Source organism: Hypomesus transpacificus, chromosome 22, assembly GCF_021917145.1.
Source record: "Hypomesus transpacificus isolate Combined female chromosome 22, fHypTra1, whole genome shotgun sequence".
NCBI lineage: Eukaryota > Metazoa > Chordata > Actinopteri > Osmeriformes > Osmeridae > Hypomesus > Hypomesus transpacificus.
The window spans coordinates 10,931,577-10,954,643 of NC_061081.1; the positions used below are offsets into that span (position 1 = coordinate 10,931,577).

The 23,067-nt window shown below is 47.0% G+C and overlaps 2 protein-coding genes across 3 annotated transcripts in view; both read left to right on the top strand.

Moving 5' to 3' along the window:
* On the top strand, positions 1–23,061 carry rgs12b (regulator of G protein signaling 12b). Of its 2 annotated transcripts, none has more exons than XM_047045652.1 (6): positions 1–108; positions 1,396–2,720; positions 2,991–3,230; positions 3,327–4,298; positions 8,073–8,192; positions 21,052–23,061. In XM_047045652.1, exons 2-6 carry the CDS (start codon positions 1,680–1,682, stop codon positions 21,136–21,138), a joined length of 2,460 nt encoding a protein of 819 aa, XP_046901608.1. In that variant the 5' UTR covers positions 1–108; positions 1,396–1,679; the 3' UTR covers positions 21,139–23,061. The 2 variants fall into 2 exon arrangements, with proteins under 2 accessions (XP_046901608.1, XP_046901610.1); XM_047045654.1 differs by lacking the exon at positions 1–108 and adding an exon at positions 758–899.
* The window catches only part of LOC124484420 (protein Dok-7-like), a 15,377-nt gene continuing 14,714 nt past the window's right edge, over positions 22,405–23,067 (top strand). Inside the window, exons 1-2 of the mRNA XM_047045325.1 lie at positions 22,405–22,466; positions 22,552–22,586. Of these exons, the coding sequence (XP_046901281.1) occupies positions 22,405–22,466; positions 22,552–22,586 (97 nt within the window). The remainder of the gene's footprint in view (positions 22,467–22,551; positions 22,587–23,067) is intronic.

The window sequence follows — 23,067 nt, forward strand, 5'->3', positions numbered from 1 at the left end:
TCCTTCTCCTTACCAGATGGTTGTAGTCTTTTTCCTTTGTTTACTTATCGCGGTGTAGCCATTAATAACAATGGGATTGGACTTGGCATCGTCGGACAATATTTACCAGTAAGCTTTTATATCAATCAATTAATAGCATATTTTCACTTTGTCGAGTCAAGAAAGTTATAGGCTAGTTGACTATGCAATTGGAATTTCGTTCACGAGCCAGCACCTTCAGTTTTCTCCTTGAGCTGATTTTGGGAAATAATTAAACTAATAAAATTCTTACGTGCATTATTAACATGCACAAAATATAACAAGTTAGTTTAGTAACATTAACCTGCTGGCAATGGAACAAGATAGGCAGGCGGGCTGCACCTTTTTCTTAGCCATATCATCTCCTTCGAATACAGTACCGTTAGCCAGCTGTGTTTCTTAGTAAAATAGCGTGTCAATACATTGCCTTTCAATGTTCTATCCACTAGGAGCTTGCACATTATAACATATGTGTAAGTGACACTTTGTTGCTGTGTTTATTGAAAGTTGTGTAAACTGTGAAACGTTACAGACAGCTACTTTGTTACTCTACAATTCTCAGTCAAACTTAAATATTTCTTTTTTTGGCGAGCTGGACTTGATGTGACTGACAGTCATATGGGCCAATGACATGGCAAAAAACGTATGTGTACACTATCGTTGTCAAGGCAACTCATTGAAATTCCTGAGCTTAGTACAAATGGGGGTGGGACAGATGTCCAGCACGGGTGTATTCACATTGGATGATTTTTCACTAGCGGTTTTAGTCAGTCAAAAAAAGTTTGTAAAATTAGTAAATACTTTAAAAAGACATGATTGCAATCCATGCAATTTTTTTTAATAGAAAATTACGTGGATAATGAACAACCACTGAGATCGCAGTAAGATGAAATCTCCAAATTTTACAATAATAGTAGGCTAACCCATAGCGTAGCACTCTAGTAGTAGTCTATGCCATCGAGTCGACATTGCTTGTTTCCCATCGTCGTATTAATTGTCATTTACTGTGTTGAATTTGCATTGATAACAGTTTATTATAACTAAACATAATCAGATATAAAGTAATAAAATAAAGAGATACTTTTAGGAAGTCAAGCTTATGTTGCCATGCAACTGTACAGGGCTATACTTTCTCCCCATTCACCTGTGCATGACTCCGAAAAAACAACGTGTTTCCGAACCCTTCCTCTAGTCAGGGTCGGAAATCACTCTAAAGCTTTCATTAATTGTCCTGCTTTGTACTTTTGTGACTTAATATCTTGAAAATATACTATCAGTATTAGCTATGTTTGAAGTGAACCAGTGGACACCAATGGATAGACAGTTTTATTGATAGAAACTGATAATGTGTGTAATGTTTGTTGTTTGGTCCTGCAGGTGAACTAGACTGTGAACCCAGCCAGAGTAGCAGCAGGATGGGAGAGCTGGCGTAGCTGTGTTGAAGCTGAGACCTTGCTCTCACCCTCCTGCTACATTCAGACCTCCTCGGCCTTTCAGAAGGCCACGACACCCACCGTTTAAAGGGGTGGAGGGCGGAGAGGGGCATTTTGGGACACACCCATGCTCTTACTTTGTGTAAAGAAGACCGCCAACATGTCATTTCTGTCACGCCAACAGAATTGACTGGAGGAAACAAAGAGAGAGAGAGAGAAACCGGAAAAATGTTCAGACAGGCAGATACGTCATCCAAGAGACGTCATGGGGGCGGGCTGCCCTTGTCCCCGCCTCCCCCTCCCCAGGGTCGAATCCGTGGTGTGGAGGTGGCACGGGGGAGGACGGGGTACGGCTTTACCCTGTCAGGCCAGGGCCCCTGTGTCCTGAGCTGCATTCTGAAAGGAAGCCCCGCTGACTACATGGGCCTGCGCTCTGGCGACCACATCCTGTCCGTCAATGACATCAACGTCTCCAAGGCGTCCCACGAAGACGTGGTCAAGCTCATTGGCCGTTGCACTGGCATCCTTCACCTTGTGATCGCCGAGGGGGAGCGTCACCGTGGTGGCCGTCACCATGGCAGCCGACGAGGCGCCGGTGGCGTGGCGGCCGCTCACGTAGACTCGTGCTCCAGCGACGAGGAGCTGGGCAGTTTCCATGACAACGGTGGCGGCGGCGTCAACAACAACAGCCACCACCACAAAGGAGGATCCAGGGGAGGCTGGTTCAAGCCCAAACTGGACCACAAGGCCCTGGGCATCAACAGGGCTGAAAGGGTAGTGGCAGAGATGCAGTCGGGAGGGATATTCAACATGATCTTTGAAAACTCCAGCCATTCTTCCAGCAGCTCTGAGAAAGAGCGAGTCATCGCCCCCGGGCCTTCCTCCTCCTCCTCCAAGCCTCGCCCGCTCTCCGAACCTGAGTTCCCCCCCTACCGGAACTCCCACCCCCACTCCCGCAGCAACCCTAACCTCCTGTCGGAGGAGGAGATGGCCAGGGTGCTCAACGACGACTCTGTCTTTCTGGACTCCTACCAGCACCCCCTCCACCACCACCAGGAGGACCAGGAGCTGGAGGTGGGAGTCGGGGAAAACTTTGCCCTTGAGCCCAGCGAAGGCATCCTGAACGTGGGCATGATGGTGGGGTACCTGGGCTCCATTGAGCTGGCCTCCACTGGAGCCAGTCTGGAGAGCGACAGCCTGCAGGCCATCAGGGGCAGCATGAGGCGGCTCCGTGCCGAGCAGAAGATCCACTCCCTGGTGCTCATGAAGGTGCGGGTGTCAACATCATCAAATCACTGGTTTCTTTTTTCGTCTCCCAGCAACCTTTACAGCCTTTTTTACAGCCTTCCCTTAAACAAAGATCAAGGATAGTTTACACAACGACAAGCCTTACTTTTCATTACTTTCATTATGCAACTTATTTTTTCATTGTTTGCTTTACATTGTATCAGCTGTCCATCAAGTCCACTGAAGAACAAAATAGCAATTATATTCAATATGATATATCATATCTAATGATGTCAACATTCCGACCACCAGGTGATGCACGACTGTGTGCGCCTGGTCAGTGACAGGGGTCAGGTCCTGGCCACCTATCCTGCTGAGAAACTCGCCTTCAGCGCCTGTTGCCCCGACGACCGCCGCTTCTTCGGGCTGGTTACCATGCAGGCCACGGACGACCACGAGGACTGTCGCTACGGCAACGGGCAGGAGGAAGAGGGTGGTCTGAGGACTTCCTGTCATGTTTTCATTGTGGATCCCGATCTGTGTCACCACCAGGTGTGTTTCGGGGTTCAACATACCTTCTGTGAAGCATATGAATGACATGCCTTAAAAGCCTAACATGTGATGTATCCCACTACTGTCCTTCCTCAGGTGCATGCTGGTGTAGCGAGGCAGTTCAGGTTTGAGTGTACGCCAGACCCAGACACCGGGGGCTGTCTGGAGTTCCCACCCACCTCCCAGCCTCTGCTCCAGTTCGTCTCGGTCCTGTACCGGGACATGGGGGAGAACATCGAGGGAGTGCGGGCTCGGGCCTTTGTGGATCCGGACAACGACGCCCAGCAGAACCACAGCACCAGCAGCAACAGCGACAGCGGCATCGGCAACTTTCTGCCTGAGGAGAAGAGCAACAGGGTTCTATTGGTGGATCTGGGAGGCAACGCCCACAGCCCGGGCGTACGCCACTGGGACAGCCCCCCTCCCTCCTCGCAGGCCTGGGGCCCCGCCCACCAGGGTGGCGGCCCCTCCCTCCCCCCGCCCCCTCCACCCTTGATCCGAAACGGCTACCGCCACGACCTCCACCTGGCCGACCTCTCCCACCCTCACCCCCTGCCCCACCCCAACCCTCACCCGGAGCCCTCCGGCAGACACCCCCCTCGGGGAGGGCACCCCCACCACTACCCCCCGGGGAAGAGAGGAGGAGCGGGTGGAGAGAAGAGAGGAGGAGGAGGAGGAGGGGGGGGAGGAGGGGAGGCTTCCTCACAGAGGTGGCTGCCTGTCCACGTGTTGAGAGACTGGCGTCATCATCCAGGGGGAGGAGGAGGAGGAGGCCTGGGCCCAGGACTGAGCAGCGACCAGGAGTCCTATGCTGAGTCCACAGACGGCTGGTCCTCAGCGAACTGCAGCACCCTTCCGCCACCCATGAACAAGATCCCTGCCGACCGCTACCGTGCTCCGCTGCCCGGGGGGGACCTGGCCCAGCCACACAGGCTCACTGCACAGAAGGACGAGTGGGCCAAGAAGCTGTTTGGGGCTGGGGCCGGGGCCGGGGCTGGGGCCGAGAAAGGAGCTAGGAGTCAAAACAATGGGAAGAAAAGAGGGAGCACGAAAGATGGAGACAAAAAGGTAAGAAGAAGTGATGGTCGATGGTTTAAAGGTGTTAGAACGCAAAATGTGTAAGTTAGTTAGTTAGCTTGACTGTCTGCATAGTGCAATTCAAACCGTTCGTGGATGAGTAATGACTGATGTGATAATATTGTATTCACCTTACTTTATGCTTTGAAATATTTGTCTGGCTGTTCGTTTGTACTCGTAGCCTAATAGTACAGATCTGTGTTCTTTAAATTTCATGCCACATGAAATAATGTACTAAGATGTACCTGCTGTTTAGCAGGTTCTAATGGTTCTAACTGATGGAAGTTTACAGGTTACCTCTATAGCTGTGTGAATGTGTGTGAAGGTGGCCAGGTTAGTGGTTTGTGGTGGAGTTGTGTTAAAACTGACCCAGAGATGAGAAGCCCAGATGCCAAGCTCCATTTCTTATCACACTACTGCAATGGAAAAGTACCATGCCATAGACACACTGCATCTCCCTATCCTGCCCTCCCTCTGTCTCTCCCTCTCCCAACAGCTCTGTGTCTCTCACTGTCTTTCTCTAGAAAAGGCACTCCTACACTTCACGTCACTTGATCATTCTCTCTCTCTCACACACACTTTTTATTATTTGTAAAATATTATTCCGATACTTCCTCTATATTGATCGTCAGCCTATAAATGTCACTGTGGTGGAGTCAGTGGAGAGCAGATGTCACCTATTTCTCTGCTCCATGCTCCGGTATCAGAGCATGCATTATTCAGCACATGGACATCTGCCTACACTGAAAACCAACTGTTTCTCATGGTAATCAACACACCTGGCTTTCTCTGGTAATCTTAGCCTCAAATTCCATCAATGAGATTAGCATCTCTTATGGCTATTTTGATACTAGGCCTACTGCTTAGGTAGGTCTACACTTCTTGGACTACGAGACAATTTAGTTAAGGATCTTGGGCATACAATTCAGCTTGGTTGTTTATGGGTATCTGAGTTTGTCTGCTGTTTTGAGGGGCAAGCTGAATGTACACTGTCAGTTTGACCATCGCTGGTGGTGGAACAGAACGACTGGCTGCTACTTTTTAATCTTTGTTTTGCATTTCCTGCCCGGTGTAGGTCATTGTGTGAGCAACTTCCTGTTTTGGATACGTGTTGCAGTTTTGATTAATAGCCTATGTGATTGTACAGGCCTATGATTTATTGATGGTGATTAGACTGTGTGTGTGAGAGATGGAGGGAAAGGGAGAGAGATGACAGAGAGAGAGACAGAGAGGCAAGAAGGCAAGCAGGTAGCCATCGGCTAACAATGCCACATGACCACAATGACAGGATTCTTACAGACAAGTCATTTCCTTTTAAGCACTTTCCTCAATTGCAGGACAATTACCTCCTGGATGTAACAGACTGGAACCTGCCTCACCAGGGACTACCACTAGACCAGCTGGTCCCCAGAGCGGGGGCTGGTTTTGGGGCTGGTTTTGGGGCTGGGGCTGGGGCTCGGTCAAGGACCCTTGGGGGACAATCAGAGGAAGTTGAGGAGGGGTGGGCAACAGGAAGTGAGATCTCTGCCTCAGCCAGACAATGACATGTGACTTGAGACGCGGGGCCTTGATGGCGGTGTCACTGGGGCCCGTTACGGTAAGAGCCGTCCTGGAAACTGCCTGTTGAGAATGTTGTTTGGCAGAGAAAAAAAAGAAGGATTTATTGATGATGAAAACATGAGTTGGGATACAGATATGATACCTTGACATTTTCCTTAAATCTTTTTTTGTTTATCCACAAATGGATAAGGGGAACAATATTGTGTGAGCTTGTGGATTCAGTTTCCTTGCTGCATGATTATGTGTGTCCACATGGTGGCACTGTTTAATTATGTTATATTCAGCAGCAGCCTTTGTTTGGTAGACCACTTCAGGTCTTAAAATAACGAATAATTTTGAAAATTACCAGTTCAGTCATGAAATAAAGTTACAAGAACAGCAGCCATAATTATTATTTCAGCACTAAGATGAGTCTTTACCCATATAAAGATGTCTCTGATAGGACCCAGATTCCTCTATGTTTTGTGCCTGTGTGTGTGTGTGTTTTCCTGTCATGCCAGCTGTGTTGTCTCATAAACAGGAAGGATGCTTCCCCTCCCTGTTCAGAGAGAGAGAGAGAGAGAGGGAGAGGGAGAGACAGGGACAGAGACAGACAGAGACAGACAGAGACAGACAGAGACAGACAGAGACAGACAGAGGGAGACAGAGACAGACAGAGGGAGACAGAGGGAGACAGAGGGAGACAGAGGGAGACAGAGGGAGACAGAGACAGACAGTGACAGACAGAGACAGAGGGGGAGAGGGATAGAGGGATAGAGGGAGAGAGAGCAGGATAGAGGGAGAGAGAGCAGGATAGAGGGAGAGAGAGCGTGAAAGATCATAGGGAGATGAAGCGTACAGATAAGTAGTTAGAAATTTTTAGAACTGGGAACCTCCTCCCATTAATGTGTGTTTGTGTGGATCTCTCTGCTAGCACACCCTGACTCTAGAGACTAGTGGACTTACTCTAAAGCCGTCAACTGGGTGTTTGTGTCTGTTTGATCTGTCCTTGATAAACAGACATTCCAACCTGCAAAAACTCATTTCAGGGAGGTTACAGCATGCAGAGTTCAAATGAGGGAGACTTAGGATGTCTGGATAAGGACAACAGGAATGGCTCTCATGCACACAAGCACACAAACACACATGCACTGAGAGTTCATTCCTGTATCCAAGCAACCACTGGCCATGTCAGTGATTTGAAACATAGAAGAGCCCCTATAGTAATCAGCCAATCATATTCCACGCACATCCCAGTTGTGTGTCTAGCGCCCAATCAGCATTGATTAGCAATTCTGAAGTCAACAAGGCCTCTTGCCTTCGTCTTTAGAATTTTAAACAGCTAAAGAACCAAAGACCGGCCATCATAATGGGTGTCCCACAGTAGAACATGGAGCAACGGTATCAAATGTAGAATCAGTTTTCTGCTTCTCTCCACTTGAAAAAAGAACTTCAGTTTAGATGGCCAAGCCACTACAATCAGATGTTTGTCAGAACATTTGATCACATTTCCCCTGATTGAAGGTAATTTCCCTCTTGTCCAGCCCACTTGACAATAGCCTTCCATCAGAAAGCATATTTTAGATATATTACATATGTGTAGGTTTGTATTACCTCACAGGCCTATTTTATGTACAAGATAACATGTTGTAGATTGGTCCAATGCTGTATGTGCGTGTGTCTACCATGTGGCCGTAAGTGTGGAATTTGGCATTTAAGTGGAAAATAGGAACGATACCATGTCTCTCTCTCTCTCTCTCACCCTCCCTCTCTCTCTCTTCCCCTGTAAGTCATCCATCACTCCCATGGATGAGCTCCAGACATCAGCCACGGCTGAGGAGTGCGTGCACGCGTGTTAGTGTGTTTAACGTTTAAAAACCTGAAGATGTGTCAGTGTGTGATGTGTGTGTGAATCACACACAGTGTGATAGACCCCACATGCATGTTTACTGTTTGGAAAATGTGTGTGTGTGCACGCGTATGTGTGAATGACGTCTGCTGTGCTGACCTGTGTTCTGGTCGTCGCGGTCTTGGTTGTGTGTGTGTGTGAGAGTGTGTGTGCGTGAGTGCGTGCATGCTGCCATAGAAAGAGAGCACATCTGCAGAATGCCATACGTGACTACAGGCACATGGTTGTACAACTTCAAATGTTTTTGAAGCTCATGTACAGTAATAAGGAGGTGAAGAAGGCATGTTGTAACTGTGTGTGTGTGTGTGTGTGCTCAGGGCGGTCGTTTCCGGGGTCTGACCATGGGCTTCCCACCCCTCCCCCAGCGCTCCTCCGGACGACGTTCCTTCGGACGCTCCAAACGCCTCAGCTTGGCACGCTCCCTGGACGACCTGGAGGTAACCCCCCCCCCCCCACCCCCCCCCCCACACACACACACACACACACACTGATCCATGTATCACACTGTTGTCTACTGTTGTTGTTGTTGTGGTTGTACCACCTCAGAACCCCAGCACATGTATCATCACATGACGCTGCGCATGTTAAACACACACATGACCTGGGCCTCAGATCACCACGGTGAGACGCGATCACCTCGAGACGGGTGGAATGTGTGTATAACTGCGTGTGTGTGTGTGTTTGAAAACAGATGTTTACGTCGCTGTTCTTTTGATAAGGATCCCAGCAAAACGTTTCTGGTGTCCCCTCTGACCTGGTATGGGATTGGCTGGCACAGATGGAGATAAACACATTCCTTTAAACTGGCCTGGGAAACTAACAGAACCAGAACTGCAATGTTTACTTCTTGTGTCTGGGTGACTGGCAGGTTTAAAAGTCCAAGACAGTGGGATTTTAAGAGACGGCCAGTCAAGAATGCGCTGGTCTTTTGACTTCAACTAACTCAGTTGTTAGGTTTCATGTGACTCTTTAACAGTCGTGACTGAAGATCTAACTGGGATCCACAAAGACTCTTGACCAGAGAGATAAAAAACATGGATGACTCTTGACCTGACAGATGAAAACATGTTTCTTTTACTCCTTCCTCATCTTGGGAATAGACTTGAATGTGAAGACTTGACTTTTGTGTGACCTTTCAACTTGTGACTTGCTGCCAACTTTGGGTCTTCAAATTGGCACTGTTCAGGATGCAGTTGTCAAAACAGAATGCTGAGCAGCTTGAACAGATTCTATTCAAACGTAGATTTGATGAGATTTATTGGACAAACACGTATTCTCTCTGTGCTACCCATATCAGTTTAGACAAGGATTTTTTAACCGTAAAATATTAAAAGGTACAATAGTCATTCTAAAGTTGCCGCTGTAAATGTAGGTGAAGTTGAGCCAGGCCTACGTCAGCCGTTGTTTCTGAACATCACTCCTTCCTTAAAGATCCGAGAAAAGAGAGACATTAGCATCATCCGAGGAGATGAGGTTGAATTTAGCTGAAAAATCCTTGCGAGGCAACGTGTACGTGTGGTTGTTTGTATGTGTGTGTGTGTGTGCACGCATAACTCATGCTGGGATTTTGTTCTGACCTATTTACAATAGGGACCCCCCCTCACTTCATTCTCCTCTCTTTTTCTCTCTCTATTCTACCTTTTCTCTTCCGTCGCTGGGCCCCTGTTCCGTACAGCACATGTGGTGATGTCCGCAAACAGAGCAGGCTTTGTGTGGGAGATAGAGGGGGGTGAGGAGAGGAGGAGGGAGGGCGAGGATGGAGGACGAGTAGGAGAGGAAAGAGGGATGGATGGAAGTGTTCCCCAGTGCTTCTAATGAGCTCTGGTGAGCAATGCGCTAACATTCTTCTCATTAGTGAAGTCTCATGCACGCACGCACACACACACGGACACACACACTCACACATACTAATTAACATCCTAAGTCACAAACAAGCACACAAAAGCAAATTATAATTATCTCTCTTAATTTAAGGCACTCACACACACACCTACACACACACACACACACACACACGCGCACTGCCTCTCAGTCATCTTGTCTGCCACAGTTTCCTCTTACAAGATGCCATCTTATCATAGTCTCCTTTTACTCCCGTGTGTGTGTGTGTGTGTGTCAGAATGTTCATATTTGTTTGTGGCTGTGTCTCTTAGATTGCAGTCGTGTATATTTATATGCTGAGACAGTAGGTCTCGAGGCTTGTCTTGTGATGTAGACCCCCCCCACACACACACACACACACACACACGTACACACAATGTCTTATGACAGCACCAGAGGCAGGCCAATCAGACAGTAGACATCTGGTTATCCAGACGTGCAAGCGTGTGTGTTACCGGGACCTACAGCTGACCGTACTAAAACGACATTAAGAACCCTGTGATGAGGCTTTTCCATAGACAAAGCTCAGATTTGGGAGGAAACACACCACACTCTCTCAAACAAGAAAACAGCGTTCTTTGGAACGATCCATATGCCGTACTTTGCCTTTCAGCTTGAAGGTAGACCCCCAGCCTTCAGGGGGTCCGCGTGATAAGGAGGTGTGTGAAGAACATCAGTGCCCTAGACAGTGTTCAAGAGGGAGTGGTTCATTCCCAGGGAACCCTGTCTGTCAAACCCCAATCACTGTCAGGGCATGCTGGAGAATGCACAGCCCTGCTGGCTCACATTTCCTGCAGAACTTATCGCACCCACACGTCACCTCCATCTCTCTCTCTCTCTCTCTCTCTCTCTCTCTCTCTCTCTCTCTCTCTCTCTCTCTCTCTCTCTCTCTCTCTCTCTCTCTCTCTGTCTCTATCTCTCTCTCTTTATGTCTCTCTCTCTATGTCTCTCTATGTCTCGCTGTCGCTCTCCCCCTCCTTATGTCTCTATGTGTCGCTCCCTCTATTTGACACGATGCACCCTGCCACCATTCCATATCTCCTTATCTGTCAGTGTCCGTTTTTCCTCCCCCCTCCTCCCTCTCTCTCTTCCTTCACCCAGCCCCCTCCATTGATAATCTCTGCTTTTCTTGTCTCTGCTGTCCAAACACATGCCTTGAGAATACCAAGTAGGGACCAAACACATTCACACCACATTGATTTGGTGTGTGTGTATTTGTGTGTGTGCGCTTGTGTGTGTGCAAGCAGAGGGACAGAGAGGGAGGGGAGACAGAGGGAGAGAGAGGGAGAGAGAGGGAAAGAGAGGGAGAGGGAGGGACGGAGAGGAGACGAGAGGAAGGCAGAGGAGGATAATTCAGTCCTAGCAAGCCAAGCGACACTGTGGAAGGCTTTGGCAGCCACCAGGCTCCTCTCTCTGCACAACACACACACAGCGTATCCACACGCACGCACACACACACAGCGTATCCACACACACACATACACAGAGCTGTGGATGGACTAGATGTATTGCTTTCTGATGCGGAGTACTGGTCTACCTCTTCAACTTTGAGTATGGACTCTGAAGGAGCAGCTGAAGGAGTAAGTAGACAAGGTGTGTGTGTGTGGGTGTGCGCATGTTTTCTCTTTAACCAATGAACACTTCCCTTAACTACAACGGTGATTTCAAGTTAGTTTTTGTTGTTTTCTTTGTGCTGTGGAGTGAGGAGTGTGTCTTCGGTGCTTGTCACACCCCAGAGTGTGTGTTTGCATATTCACATGTGTGTGTGTGTGTGTTATCTCTGGTGCCTGTGTAGTCATGTAGTGGAATGCTCTGGTCAGACTTACAGCTGATAGTTTGCCTGTTCCTCACACAAACATACCTACCACATAGCCTCTGGATCTGAAAACATGTGACAACAAGTTATAGATTGAGAATTTCTCCAAATCCTATTTCTTAAACTTGAAGAGAAGCAAGCTACATAAAAAATCGAAGGAAACTAGAGGATATTTTTATTGCACTGTAATTTTGTAAAGATTTTTGAGACTAGAGACATTTTGGTTTAAATTGAAACAGAATTGAAAAGTGAGTCATTGGCAGGAGATAACTATTCCTGTTCTCGCAGTCAGCGCTTGTCTTTAATTAATTTTTTATTTTGATAATTTAATGCTGATGCAAATGTTAGTTGTGATTAGGACAACTCCTTGACTTCATATCCAATCATCTGTCTTCCAGCTTGGATCATGTGCCATGCATCAACCAATCTGGATATTTTTGTCGAGCCACTGCATGGTTTCATAAGCAACTTGTTGATCCTTCAAATCAAATCTGTCACAGATAGAATTTGTAAGGGTGTGGGTATAGTTCAGTGGTAGAGCAATTTGACAGCAGAGGTCACAGGATAAAATCCACCTGTACTCACTTTGGATTATTCACTTTGGATGAAAGCATCGGATCAATGCAGACATGACATAAAAATGAATAATTACATTTGTTTTGGAGACTATAGTCTCTGTGGAGTGTCAGGTGGGTGAGATTGAAGGTTTGCGACCAGCCCATCGGTTCCATCGTGGCAGGCAAGACCAGTCGAGCACACAAATTTACTTGAAGGGATTTAAAATAGTATTTGGAGGCTGGTTTGGATCGTGACAGTGTTTCGAAAGAGAGGCTGACTCAGAGCTGGAGAGCAACAGCACAGCATAGCAATGGACATTGTTTCACCAAACACACTAGTGAGAAATGTGACCAGAGGGTGCTCCCCTATATACAGTAGCTTTGCTCTGGACACACACACACACACACATATATAATGCACAGTGTCCATACTTACCCTAATTTAGGTACACAAAACACACACACAAACAGCCCTTGTGATAGTTGTTCCCTGGGCGAAGAAGGTCAGATGATGAGATATGATCAGAGCTCCTCTCAGAGAACACTGGAGGACGACGACACACAGCAAACTGTGTGTGTGTGTTTGTGTGTGTGGAAAGTTCCAGTGGCGAGTTAAAACTGAGAAACAGACTCCCGTAATTCTCCACTCATATTATCTGTGTCTCTCCAAAGAGCTTTTATCAAACTCAAGATGGGGCTTTCAAAATATCTCTCTTTCCTTTCTCTCTTTCGCTTTCTTTCTGTCTTTCTTTCTCTCACTTTCTAGCTCTTTCTCACTCACTTTCTCTTTTCAACCCAATCCCTCTCTCTATTTCCTCTCCCCTACTAACCCCCCACCCACTGACCCCCCCCCCCCCTCCCTCTCTCTCTGAAGCCTAGTAATAGGGCCTGTCACCCTGGCTCCCTGACTGGGTGTTAGCATGATGAAGCTCCTCTGCTCTCTGCTGGAGGCCTCATCCCCAGACTCCCTGAAGGGTAGAGATGAGAAACCTAGCATGGGGTAGTTAGCCCTCCAGCCCTTTATAGATCAATGGCCAGGCTAATCGGCTAACTTGTTTTAGGGTTCAGAAGGAATCAATGAGGAAGCCTAAGGGGCTTAACTGGTTGGGTCTCCTGACTGGTAGAGATTAATGAAGGGGGATTTAAAGGAGAATTTCAAGTCGCACAATGGCAACTTAATGAAATTGATGATCTCAACTTTTCCTATTTGTACTCATCTCATCCTTCCTTTCAGCTCTGTTCTATTCACAGTTGTTTTCCAATTTATCCTCTTCTGTCCTAGTAACCTTAGCCCAACCTATTCCAGTTTACAAGTGACTTACACAAACCATCTCTATCTCATTAGAGCTACTTGGTCTTGGATGAGCATCAGTGGCCGACAGAGACATGGACACCAGAGGGCAGTGTTGAGTTAGAATGTCAAGTCTGTGTGTATTTGTACTGTTTGTGTGTGGAAAGAAGGCTGAGAGAAAGCTAAAGACACGAGGGAAAGAGAGAGAGGGAAAGAGAGAGGGAAAGAGAGAGAGGGAAAGAGAGAGGGAGAGAGGTAAAGAGAGAGAGAGAGAGAGAGAGAGGGAAAGAGAGAGAGGGAAAGAGAGAGGGAAAGAGAGAGAGGGAAAGAGAGAGGGAGAGAGGTAAAGAGAGAGAGGGAAAGAGAGAGGGAAAGAGAGAGAGGTAAAGAGAGAGAGAGAGAGAGAGAGAGAGAGGGAAAGAGAGAGAGGGAAAGAGAGAGAGGGAAAGAGAGAGGGAAAGAGAGAGGGAAAGAGAGAGAGAGGGAAAGAGAGAGGGAAAGAGAGAGAGGGAAAGAGAGAGAGGGAAAGAGAGAGGGAAAGAGAGAGGGAGAGGGAAAGAGAGAGGGAAAGAGAGAGAGGGAAAGAGAGAGGGAAAGAGAGAGAGAGGGAAAGGGAGAGAGAGGGAAAGAGAGAGAGGGAAAGAGAGAGAGGGAAAGAGAGAGGGAAAGAGAGAGGGAGAGAGGGAAAGAGAGAGAGAGGGAAAGGGAGAGAGGGAAAGGGAGAGAGGGAAAGAGAGAGAGGGAAAGAGAGAGAGGGAGAGGGAAAGGGAGAGAGGGAAAGAAAGACAGATCCATTCTACAACCTGGCCATTATCCAAGGGCTTCATCAGGGTAGTATCATGCCAAGCTCTACACTGATGCACAATTATGGTTTTGGATAAATTCTTTTTCTGGGATGTGAACTTTGTGTGTGTGTTTTTGATCAGATCAGCAGATGTGGCCATAATCCAAACAATGATGTAAGGAGGGAGACATCTTTAATGTTTTACTGCCATTTGAAACCCCTGAGCTAGCATTCTGAGATTGTCTGTATAACACACACACACACAACATTCTGCTATAGTCCTGTTTAGGAGAATCCCAGCTGAGACTCTAGACCACAAGAATTAGGCTATTAAAGATAGATGACACAGTAGGTAATGTAGAGAAATCTTTCCTCTCCTCCCCTTCCTTTTCCCTCCTCTCCTGTGTCCCATCATCTCTCTCCTCTCCCCATATATCATTGTTCAGACAGATGTAAAAAAAGACTACATGCTAATGAGCCCATTATTAAGGCAGTTATTAAGGCATGCGGTCACAAGCCACTGTATGGTCAAAACCCAACATGTAAACCCAACATGGAACTAACCTGGAGCTCCATGGAATAAGCTTTTTCAGTAGATCCCTTCTTAGTGTACAAAACCAGTGTTTAGAAAAGGGCAGGGTGCAGTCTAATTGCTGAAATTCAACGGTTCCCTCCGCAGTTTCCCTTACTGACACTAAGGACCAGACACTCAGGGTAGAGGAGATGATGTCAGAGGGAGGTCTTGGGTTGTGGATGTGTTGGAGGTTTCACAGGTGGAATCTTCCGGAACAAAGGGCTCCGTTTATAAGTATAACAAAAACCACCATATACACACAGGCAGACACATATGGGGGCTCACACTAATACAGGAAAATGTTGTCCATCTACAGAGTTATAAATTCCTCAAGAATGGTCTTTGAAATGGACTTAGTTGGATACACTACACAAACACACATGCACACTCTTAAACGCACACTCTTAAACACACATTTAGGTATCACTGGTTTCTGAATTAAGGTTTTGAAGCCAAAAACAGAGGCATTGAAGCAAAGAGTGTTAGCAAAAGGTGCCAGATATATTTTCTTTTTGCTAAAACAGGAAATGAATGCCTGCTAGGCTTAGCTGGATTTTTTGACCCAGAAGGCCACATGTGGGAAATAAAATGCTGGTTTTGTGCATGCGCTCGCCTGCGTGCGCTACAGCATTGCAGTGTGCTTTGTGTTTCAAGAAACCTCACTAACATATGCTTTTCCTGTATGATCCATTGTATTCTCTCCTTAGAAACGGGGTGAAAACAGAGAATTTGAAAGTGCTTGTAGAAAAAAAGTGGTTAATGGAAGGAGGAGCTATGGTCATTTTCTGTGTTTTGACTGGTTAATAAATCTGACTCCGCCCAATTTCGCAAACTGATGGGGCTGTGTCACCATGGAAACCCAGACGTGCATGAGTATGGAAGTTCCTAGTCAGTGGTGTTTCAGTCCATAACACTCTTAGTGTGTGTGCATGTCCGTGTGTGTGTCCTAGAACTATAGAATATGTGTGCGTGTTTATCAGAATTTTTTACTGGAAGTACACTTTAAGTAAACACCTAAAATACATACACTTGTGTATGTATATATTTTTTTGTTTGTGATGGAGGAAAGAAATTGTGTGGTGCATTGTGGACAGGTCTGTGTATGTGAGTGTGTTTCTGCGTTGGTGTGTGTGAGAGAGCTCTTGACATGCTGGGGCATGGCTTTAAGCAACACTGACTCCCAGCCCTCTGAGACTTAAGGCGTGTGTAAGCTTTGATGATGAGAAACTTGTTTGATTCGTGTGGGACAGCCATCGTATGCGAGTCAGACTGGATATACTGTATGTGTCAAAAGTATGAAACCTTATGTGTCTGTCTGAGAACTCTGTGTGTGTGGGGCTCCCCGGTATGTAACCAGAGGATCACAGTTTGCCTCTAAGCGAAGGAGAACAGAATGAATCTGAGTCTGAGGAAGAGGCTCTCCTTCAAGAGAGTGTGGCACTTCAACACGGTGAGTGCTCCTACCGCTAACTAGCTAACTAGCAGAGAGAGAGGGGGGGGGCAAAGGAAGAAAGGGAGATGTAAAAGATGTTTACTGCAGCAGAGAGAGAGAGGAGTTTTTAACGAAAAACAAAAGAGGAGGTGGACAGGGAGAGCCAGGGAGAACTGTTTTTAACTTGATTGGAGAAAGATTGAAAGACGGAGAAAGGAAAAGGGTTAAAGAAGAGAGCAGTGTAGTCAGGTGACACTGCTGTCGTTTCTTGAAACCAGATGTTTTCGTCGTCAAGACTGAGAGAGAGCTAGAGAGAAAAAGACAAAGAAAGGTAGAAACTAAGTGTTATGGTGATGGGAATGGGGAAGGGAAATGAAAGACTGAAGAGATTTGACTGAAATCAGATGTTTTTGCTCCCCAGTCAGACATTGCTCTCTGCTGTAGAGAACTGTGTGTGTGTGTGTGTGGTTGCGTGAGTGTATTTTAGCCTGAGGGTGATGAGAAACAGCTCAACTATTAATAATTTCAGTTCATGTGAAGCTAGTTTATCTGTCACTAACTTTGTGTAAGTGTATGTGCTCAATCATTTGAGCAGATTGAATTGAGTCTATCTCCTTTCTTATCATCTTGTCTGTGACTGTGATATATGTGTATTTGGAGATAGAACCTAGGCAAACAAGGAAATAGGTGTGTTTGTTTAGTCATGCTAATGGCTAACTAGCTTCTGTCCACATGTCTAAGGCAAGACAATAAGGCCACTTGTAATAAACTCTCTGTGATGACATGTACATCCTCTGACATCACAAAGGATCCCTATTTCAAACTAGTGTGTTTGTACAGTGTATGACTCAAATCCCACGTACCCAACACGGAAATTCATGGCTTTACTTGGGGATTACATCACAATGGATGATGAACTGATAAGTTAAATTGCATAAAACATTTATTCTTACAACATCACACAACTTGTGTGATGTCGAAACATAGACGTGCATAATCATTGATGACATAAAGGCAAGCCTCATTGAAGCCTTCACTAGAACCATTGAGAACCGTTAACTCCATCTGTTTAGCTCTGGCCGCGCTACTCTGATGCTCGCTATGCTAACGCCAAGCTGAGCGTTCCAGTGCTGGCACAGGAATTCCTGGCTTCTCAATGACAGCTACTATACACCTCGCATTCAAACGTAAACATATTGCTCTGCACACACAGATGGTTGGCTCAACAGCTTCCTTCTCAGCTGGATGGTGTGTATGTGTGTGTGTGTGTGTGTGTGTGGGTGGGTGTGTTATAGGTGTGGCTTCCTCGTTCTGGCTGTACGCACTACGCAGACACATGCACAAGGAAGCATGCTCACCCACGTGTAAGCCTGCTGGATGCCTCATCGCATGTGGTCTCCCATGTCTGGGATTTGTCTATACACTCGCATAAGCATGCACACATGCTCACACACACACACACACACACACACACACACACACACACACACACACATTGTCTGTTTGGAATGGAATCTCATTCCTTACCAAAGGTGGCAGTCACAGCTCTTGTGAGAAGAGGTGGCTAGAAATAGTACCCAGTGGTAGAGACAGAGCTGTCTTTTGTGTGTGTGTGTGTGTGTGTGTGTGTGTGTGTGTGTACAAGAGAGAGAGAGAGAGAGAGGATTTTGTGACTTAACGGTCAGCCACGGTCTCCACTTTGCAAAGTGTTAGTAACTGTTTTGTGTCATAACACCCCTGCACAAATGTTACAAAGGGGACTCGCTTTTCCAACACACACTGACATTGTCTCCCCATCTGTGTTAAGTTCCAACTGTTTAAGAATGTTTTTATGGGTTTTTAAGTATTAATATTATGACAGTAGTGTACATCCTAACCCAGGTTTAAGCCCACTTTCAAAACAAGTGAAGTAAGTCTCTCTCAACCAGCTAGTTAAACACCTTAGACCTGCAAAACACACACACACACTTGCTTACATTCATGCCCATTGTAAACATCCACATACGCAATAACAAGCCATCCAGGTACCTGTGTGGGATATTTTAACAGTGTGTCAAAACAAATATGTTGTGACCTGTACCAGAGAGACTGTGCAGATAGCACGTTGCTCAGCACACCCAACACATTAACAAATGGTGTTCCTCAGTTCAGGGCTTGACATCAAGGTTTCTTTCATTTCTCTTTCAGATCAATAGAGTAATATTAGCTACCTACCTACCACTTGGAACCAATGATCCAATGATGGTCAATGGAACAACCTCTGTGATGTACATTTCTGTGCACCTTTAACCAGACTTGTGGTGTCAAAATGACCTGTTCTAATGCTAGTTTAACAAAACAGTTTATGACCTACTCTAAAATGCAAAAAGGATTTCCTAATGTAGCATGAAAAAGGAACCGCGGTCCATTGTCTAAATTGCTCTTAACTGACTCTTGTTTACAAAAACAGCATCTTGATTGACGGGTTAATGCTGTAATGCATATCCTTCCACCTAAATGTTCATAATCAGCAGTCAGAAGTACTACCTGTTCTGAGGCCCAAAGCCAAGGAGATCTTACCGGTGGTGATTAGGATTGGAGTGAATCTTTCTATTGAGCGGTTTGGCCTGTCCTCAAGCAGACCCCTCTTTCCAACCTGCTTAGACACATCTTTCTTTCAGATGAATAGAAGATCGGAGCTCCTTGTCACGGGGTAATGTAGCTAATGACAGACTGTTAAAAGCCCATTTAGCTGAGTATGATACCGAGGAATATGGAGTGTTTGTCCGATAGATCACTGCTGTGTGTTGGGGCTTCTCTTGATATCTTTATAGAGATCTTATTTAACCTTTCTATGATTGCAGAGTCCCCCTTCTGTCTAAAGAAGGCACCCTCTGAGTCACCACGACTTCTTTGTGACCGGCCTAGTCCCACCATAACAGATACCTAGGTTCATGGATTTGTCGTTTTTGTTTCGTAGTTTTAGGAAGCCCCTGGACCACCGTGAAGTGTGCTGTGTTTGTACGGGGTTCATCACAATCAGAAATCTGAATCAGAAAGGGGTTTTAATGCCATGAAAGTTTGCACAGACAAGGAATTTACTTTGGCAATAAGGTGCATACGTTCAACATATAGGGGTCATAACTCTTGAATAGTGGTGTACAAGTCTAACGATACTAACGGTACAAAGTCTAACTAATACTAAGGGGCTGTAAGAATTTAGAATAAAATACAAATATACAAAATAGGTGGCTATGATATACAGTGGGTGTATGGGTGGGAGAGTCTGGCATCTCTCTTACTAACGTGGCTTCCATGACGGCGACTGAAGTTTTGTAGAGGAGGATGAGGAGGGAAGGGATGGAAAGACCCACTCATTCCCTGTGGGGCGTCAGGAATGGCCAGGATCTGCCAGGAGAGGAGGGGAACACCGCCGGAATGAGAGAGGGAAAGGGTGGAGAGTGAATGGGGAGGAGAGAGAAAGAGAGAGAGAGAGGAGAGAGGGGGGGGGGTGTATGGGGAGAAGAAAGAGAGGCGAGGAGAGGAGGGAGTGAATGGGGAGAAGAGACAGAGGGGGGGGTAGAGGAGGGAGTGAATGGGGAAAAGAAAAAGGGAGGGGGGGGGTTCCCTAACTGGGGCCAAACCAGTCAACCGCAAGCAGAGTCTGGAAGTGATCATTCTAGAACTGGAGTTGAAAGCACACACATACTCACACCACAGAACTCTGCAACTCGTCTTCAACACAGAGACCCTCACTCAGTCTTTGTTTCAAACTAGCTACGTGTTTCTGGATTGTCTATGCAGCAAGTCTCAGCGACCTGCAGAGGAAGCCAGTGAAACCACAGGGACTATATGGAAATGGTCTTTGTTCTCGGTGGTCTAACCACAAGCCAAACTAGCCTTGTTGTTCTACCACTGCAGACATCCAACCAGCCATCCAACCTTGTGCTCTCCAGCATTAGCATGTACATAAAGGAGAGTGTGTGTTTACCTTTGAACCGCCCTTTCTTTCTCTCTACATGAGCAGGCAGGCAATACAGCCACACCAACTGCAGATACTTCTGATCAGTGTCAGCATGATCACAGTGGATAAGAGACTGGGACTGTTTGTACATTACAAGCAGGTCACGTTCTGTTTTAGGAGTGTGTGAAGTGGAATGTGTGTGTGTGTTTTGTGAGAGAAAGGAGGCAGCCTGTTGTTTCAAAGACACAATGTAGTCTTTAGTCTTGTGGTTGGTTCAGGCCTCTCTCAGGTGAGGCTCCCTCTCTCTCTTTCTTTTCTATCTCTCTGTCTCTCTCTATCTTTCTTTTCTATCTCTCTCTCTCTCTCTTTCTTTTCTATCTCTCTCTCTCTCTCTATCTTTCTTTTCTATCTCTCTGTCTCTCTGTCAGGGTTGATGACAGACTTATCGCTCTGGATAAGAGCGTCTGCTAAATGAATAAATGTTATAACTTTCTGTGGAACTGAATCATGAGCCTGTTGGGACAGACACAGGACTGTGTGTGTGTGTGTGTCAGTATGTGTGTTGTGACTAGAAGTGATACATCTTGAAAGCTGGCAGTGTGCATGTGTCATGCAGTGTTGTCAGTACTTTTGGGCTGTGTGCATGTTGGTGTCATATTACTGTGACATGGGGGCTTGGTCATGATGGGGTCAGGGGGCGGGGCCTGGGGGTTCATCCCACCTCCCCACCCTGTAAACACACATGCTCAACCCCTCCCATTGTGGAAGGACTTCCTCGTTGATCAAGCAGAGCAAGTTTCCAGCGTTTTCCACCCACACACTCTCAACCCACAAGTTTTTTGCAGACATCATTCTTCCTTCGGTGTGTGTGTGTTTCAGTCTGGTTGTTTGTGTCTACCTGGTTATACCTCCGTGTGTGCGTGTTTGTCTGAGGACCTGGGTTGTGTGAGTGACAGGGTGTGTGTGTGTGTGTGATGAGGCCAGACCTTCACTCATGTCTCTCTCTCCTCTCTTGCAGTCTGCCGCACTCTCAGACGGAGGTGAGTACAAACACGACCGTCTATCTTCCATCCCCCCTTCTCCTCTCTCCCCATTCTCCTCTTGAATGTCCTCAGTTTAGTGTTGAACTCTGCTACAGCTGATTGATCTGCAGTCCTGGGCCTTCAGTGTGGCCAGCTGAAGGTGGAGGTTCAGACCTGCAGCAGACTTTGTTGTCTCACTGTGGATTGTCTGTGCCGGGTGTTGTGGCTTTCAACCCTAAGCTACCTACACACTACATAAACTCTCACGCTTTCTCACTCTCTTTCTCCCATTAACGCGTACACACACACACACACACACACACCCACACACCTAGGGCTAGTCTGGTTGGACATGCTCAACATTCTCAAGCCACACCTCTGCAGTGTTAGCTACGCTGCACCATGAAGGCTGCAAGCCAACCTGTGTTGTCCTAGAGAGTGTGTGTGAAGCTTGTAGGCACCACGTCGTGGGATGATCCAGGACTGAGTAGCTGCATGGTCGGGCTGAGTGAAGCCCGTGTCATTGGGTGAGGTTAGATCACGCTGCTATAGTTGTTGCGTAGAAGGAATCAAGCCTGTGTAATTGTACATTTGAACTGTCTTCTCTCAAGGAGGAATGGTGGTAAAAACACACACACACACAGTTCTCCAGGCGTCTCAATTAGCATGTGCTAATGTTAGCACATCACTTGGTGGCCCGGCTGCGTTAGCATGCGCCAGCGTTGTTTTAACACTTGCAGAATGCTCGCTCCACTCAGTGAAAAAAGAACTGAGACAAGGAGGAGGAGAGAAGAGGGGGAGGAAGACTAGAGGGAGCTGAGGAGGGGGGAAGTCTGTTTAGGACCTCCAATTCACACTCATTCAGTCTTGTCGGTGTGTGTGAGTGAAAATGTGTAGGCCCAATGTTGACCTGACCAATGAGCGTCCGTGTATGAGAGTTTAAAAATACCAAATGTTTGTGTTTTCTGGGCTATGCATTGCCAAGGAAACCCTATATCTCTAAGCTTGTGTGCTAGTATTTGACCGAATGCAGGCCAATCCCTGGCCCTGGAAATGGCCCTCATCTCCTTCTCTGAACCCTCATTAATAATCCAGCCTGCTGTGTGTGTGTGTCTGAGTGCATCCTTGCGTGCACCTTTCCCTCCTCCCCTCCACTTCAATAATTCACCAGTCACAGCCCTGTGTGCCTGTATCCACTTACCCCTGTGGATGTGTGTGTGTGTGCTTCCAAACCGTCGCCATTCGCGCCGCGTCAGCGAGATAGGTCGTCGTCGTCGAAGCCGGTTCTCTCCCTCCGCCGCTCTCCCTCTCCATCTCTGGCTGGTTGTCTCTCTGTCTCTCTGGTTGCGATGGGGGCTGGCAGTGCGGAGCCCGGGCCCTCTGGCAGCAGGCCCTCTCACCCCGTCTCCGGGTGGGAATGAGGAGGGGGGCCCTCTGGGCCGGGGCAGCATGGAAGGGGGGGGTTGGTTCCCTCTGAGGGTCCGCTATTTACCCAGGTGGCATCACACCGGCTCCTACCAGCTGTACCCAGGTAAGACCCCCCCCCTCCTGCAGGGACAAGGCCGAAGGCCCGGGAGGAACGGGAGTTTCTAGAAGGGCCTGGAGGGTGTCTAGGTGTGGTCACTTACAGTGGGATTTACTGTCTACTACTCTGATCATACCTTTTCAGGTGTGCCTAGTTTCTGTGGTTAGTAGATTAGCCACCATTCTGAAATTGTGAAAAGTTGTTGGTTTGACAGTTAGAGCTGGGGCAGTTGTTTGGGCTCATCGACAGAAGGGATTTGGCTCCAAACATGGTCACTAAAGTGCTTTAGAAACAATACTGTTGCCATTGAATATCATTAACAAGAATCTCCCTAAAGTTAGGTGTCTGAACTTTGAACACACTTTGGGCTACAAGTATTATTCATTAGGTAACCAAACACTGCAAAGCCTTCTCAAAATGGCCGGCTTTTCCGCTGGCTCAAATCCTTGCTTCAGAATGGGCAACCTGTTCTTGTTCTACTACTCAG

What these genes read in the sequence shown, in the direction of transcription:
- rgs12b (XM_047045652.1), top strand. Translation starts at nt 1,680, where the DNA reads ATGTTCAGACAGGCAGATACGTCATCCAAGAGACGTCATGGGGGCGGG. An exon ending in CCGATCTGTGTCACCACCAG is followed by an intron (nt 3,231 to 3,326) that starts GTGTGTTTCGGG and finishes GTCCTTCCTCAG; the next exon opens with GTGCATGCTGGTGTAGCGAG. An exon ending in GCTCCCTGGACGACCTGGAG is followed by an intron (nt 8,193 to 21,051) that starts GTAACCCCCCCC and finishes CCTCTCTTGCAG; the next exon opens with TCTGCCGCACTCTCAGACGG.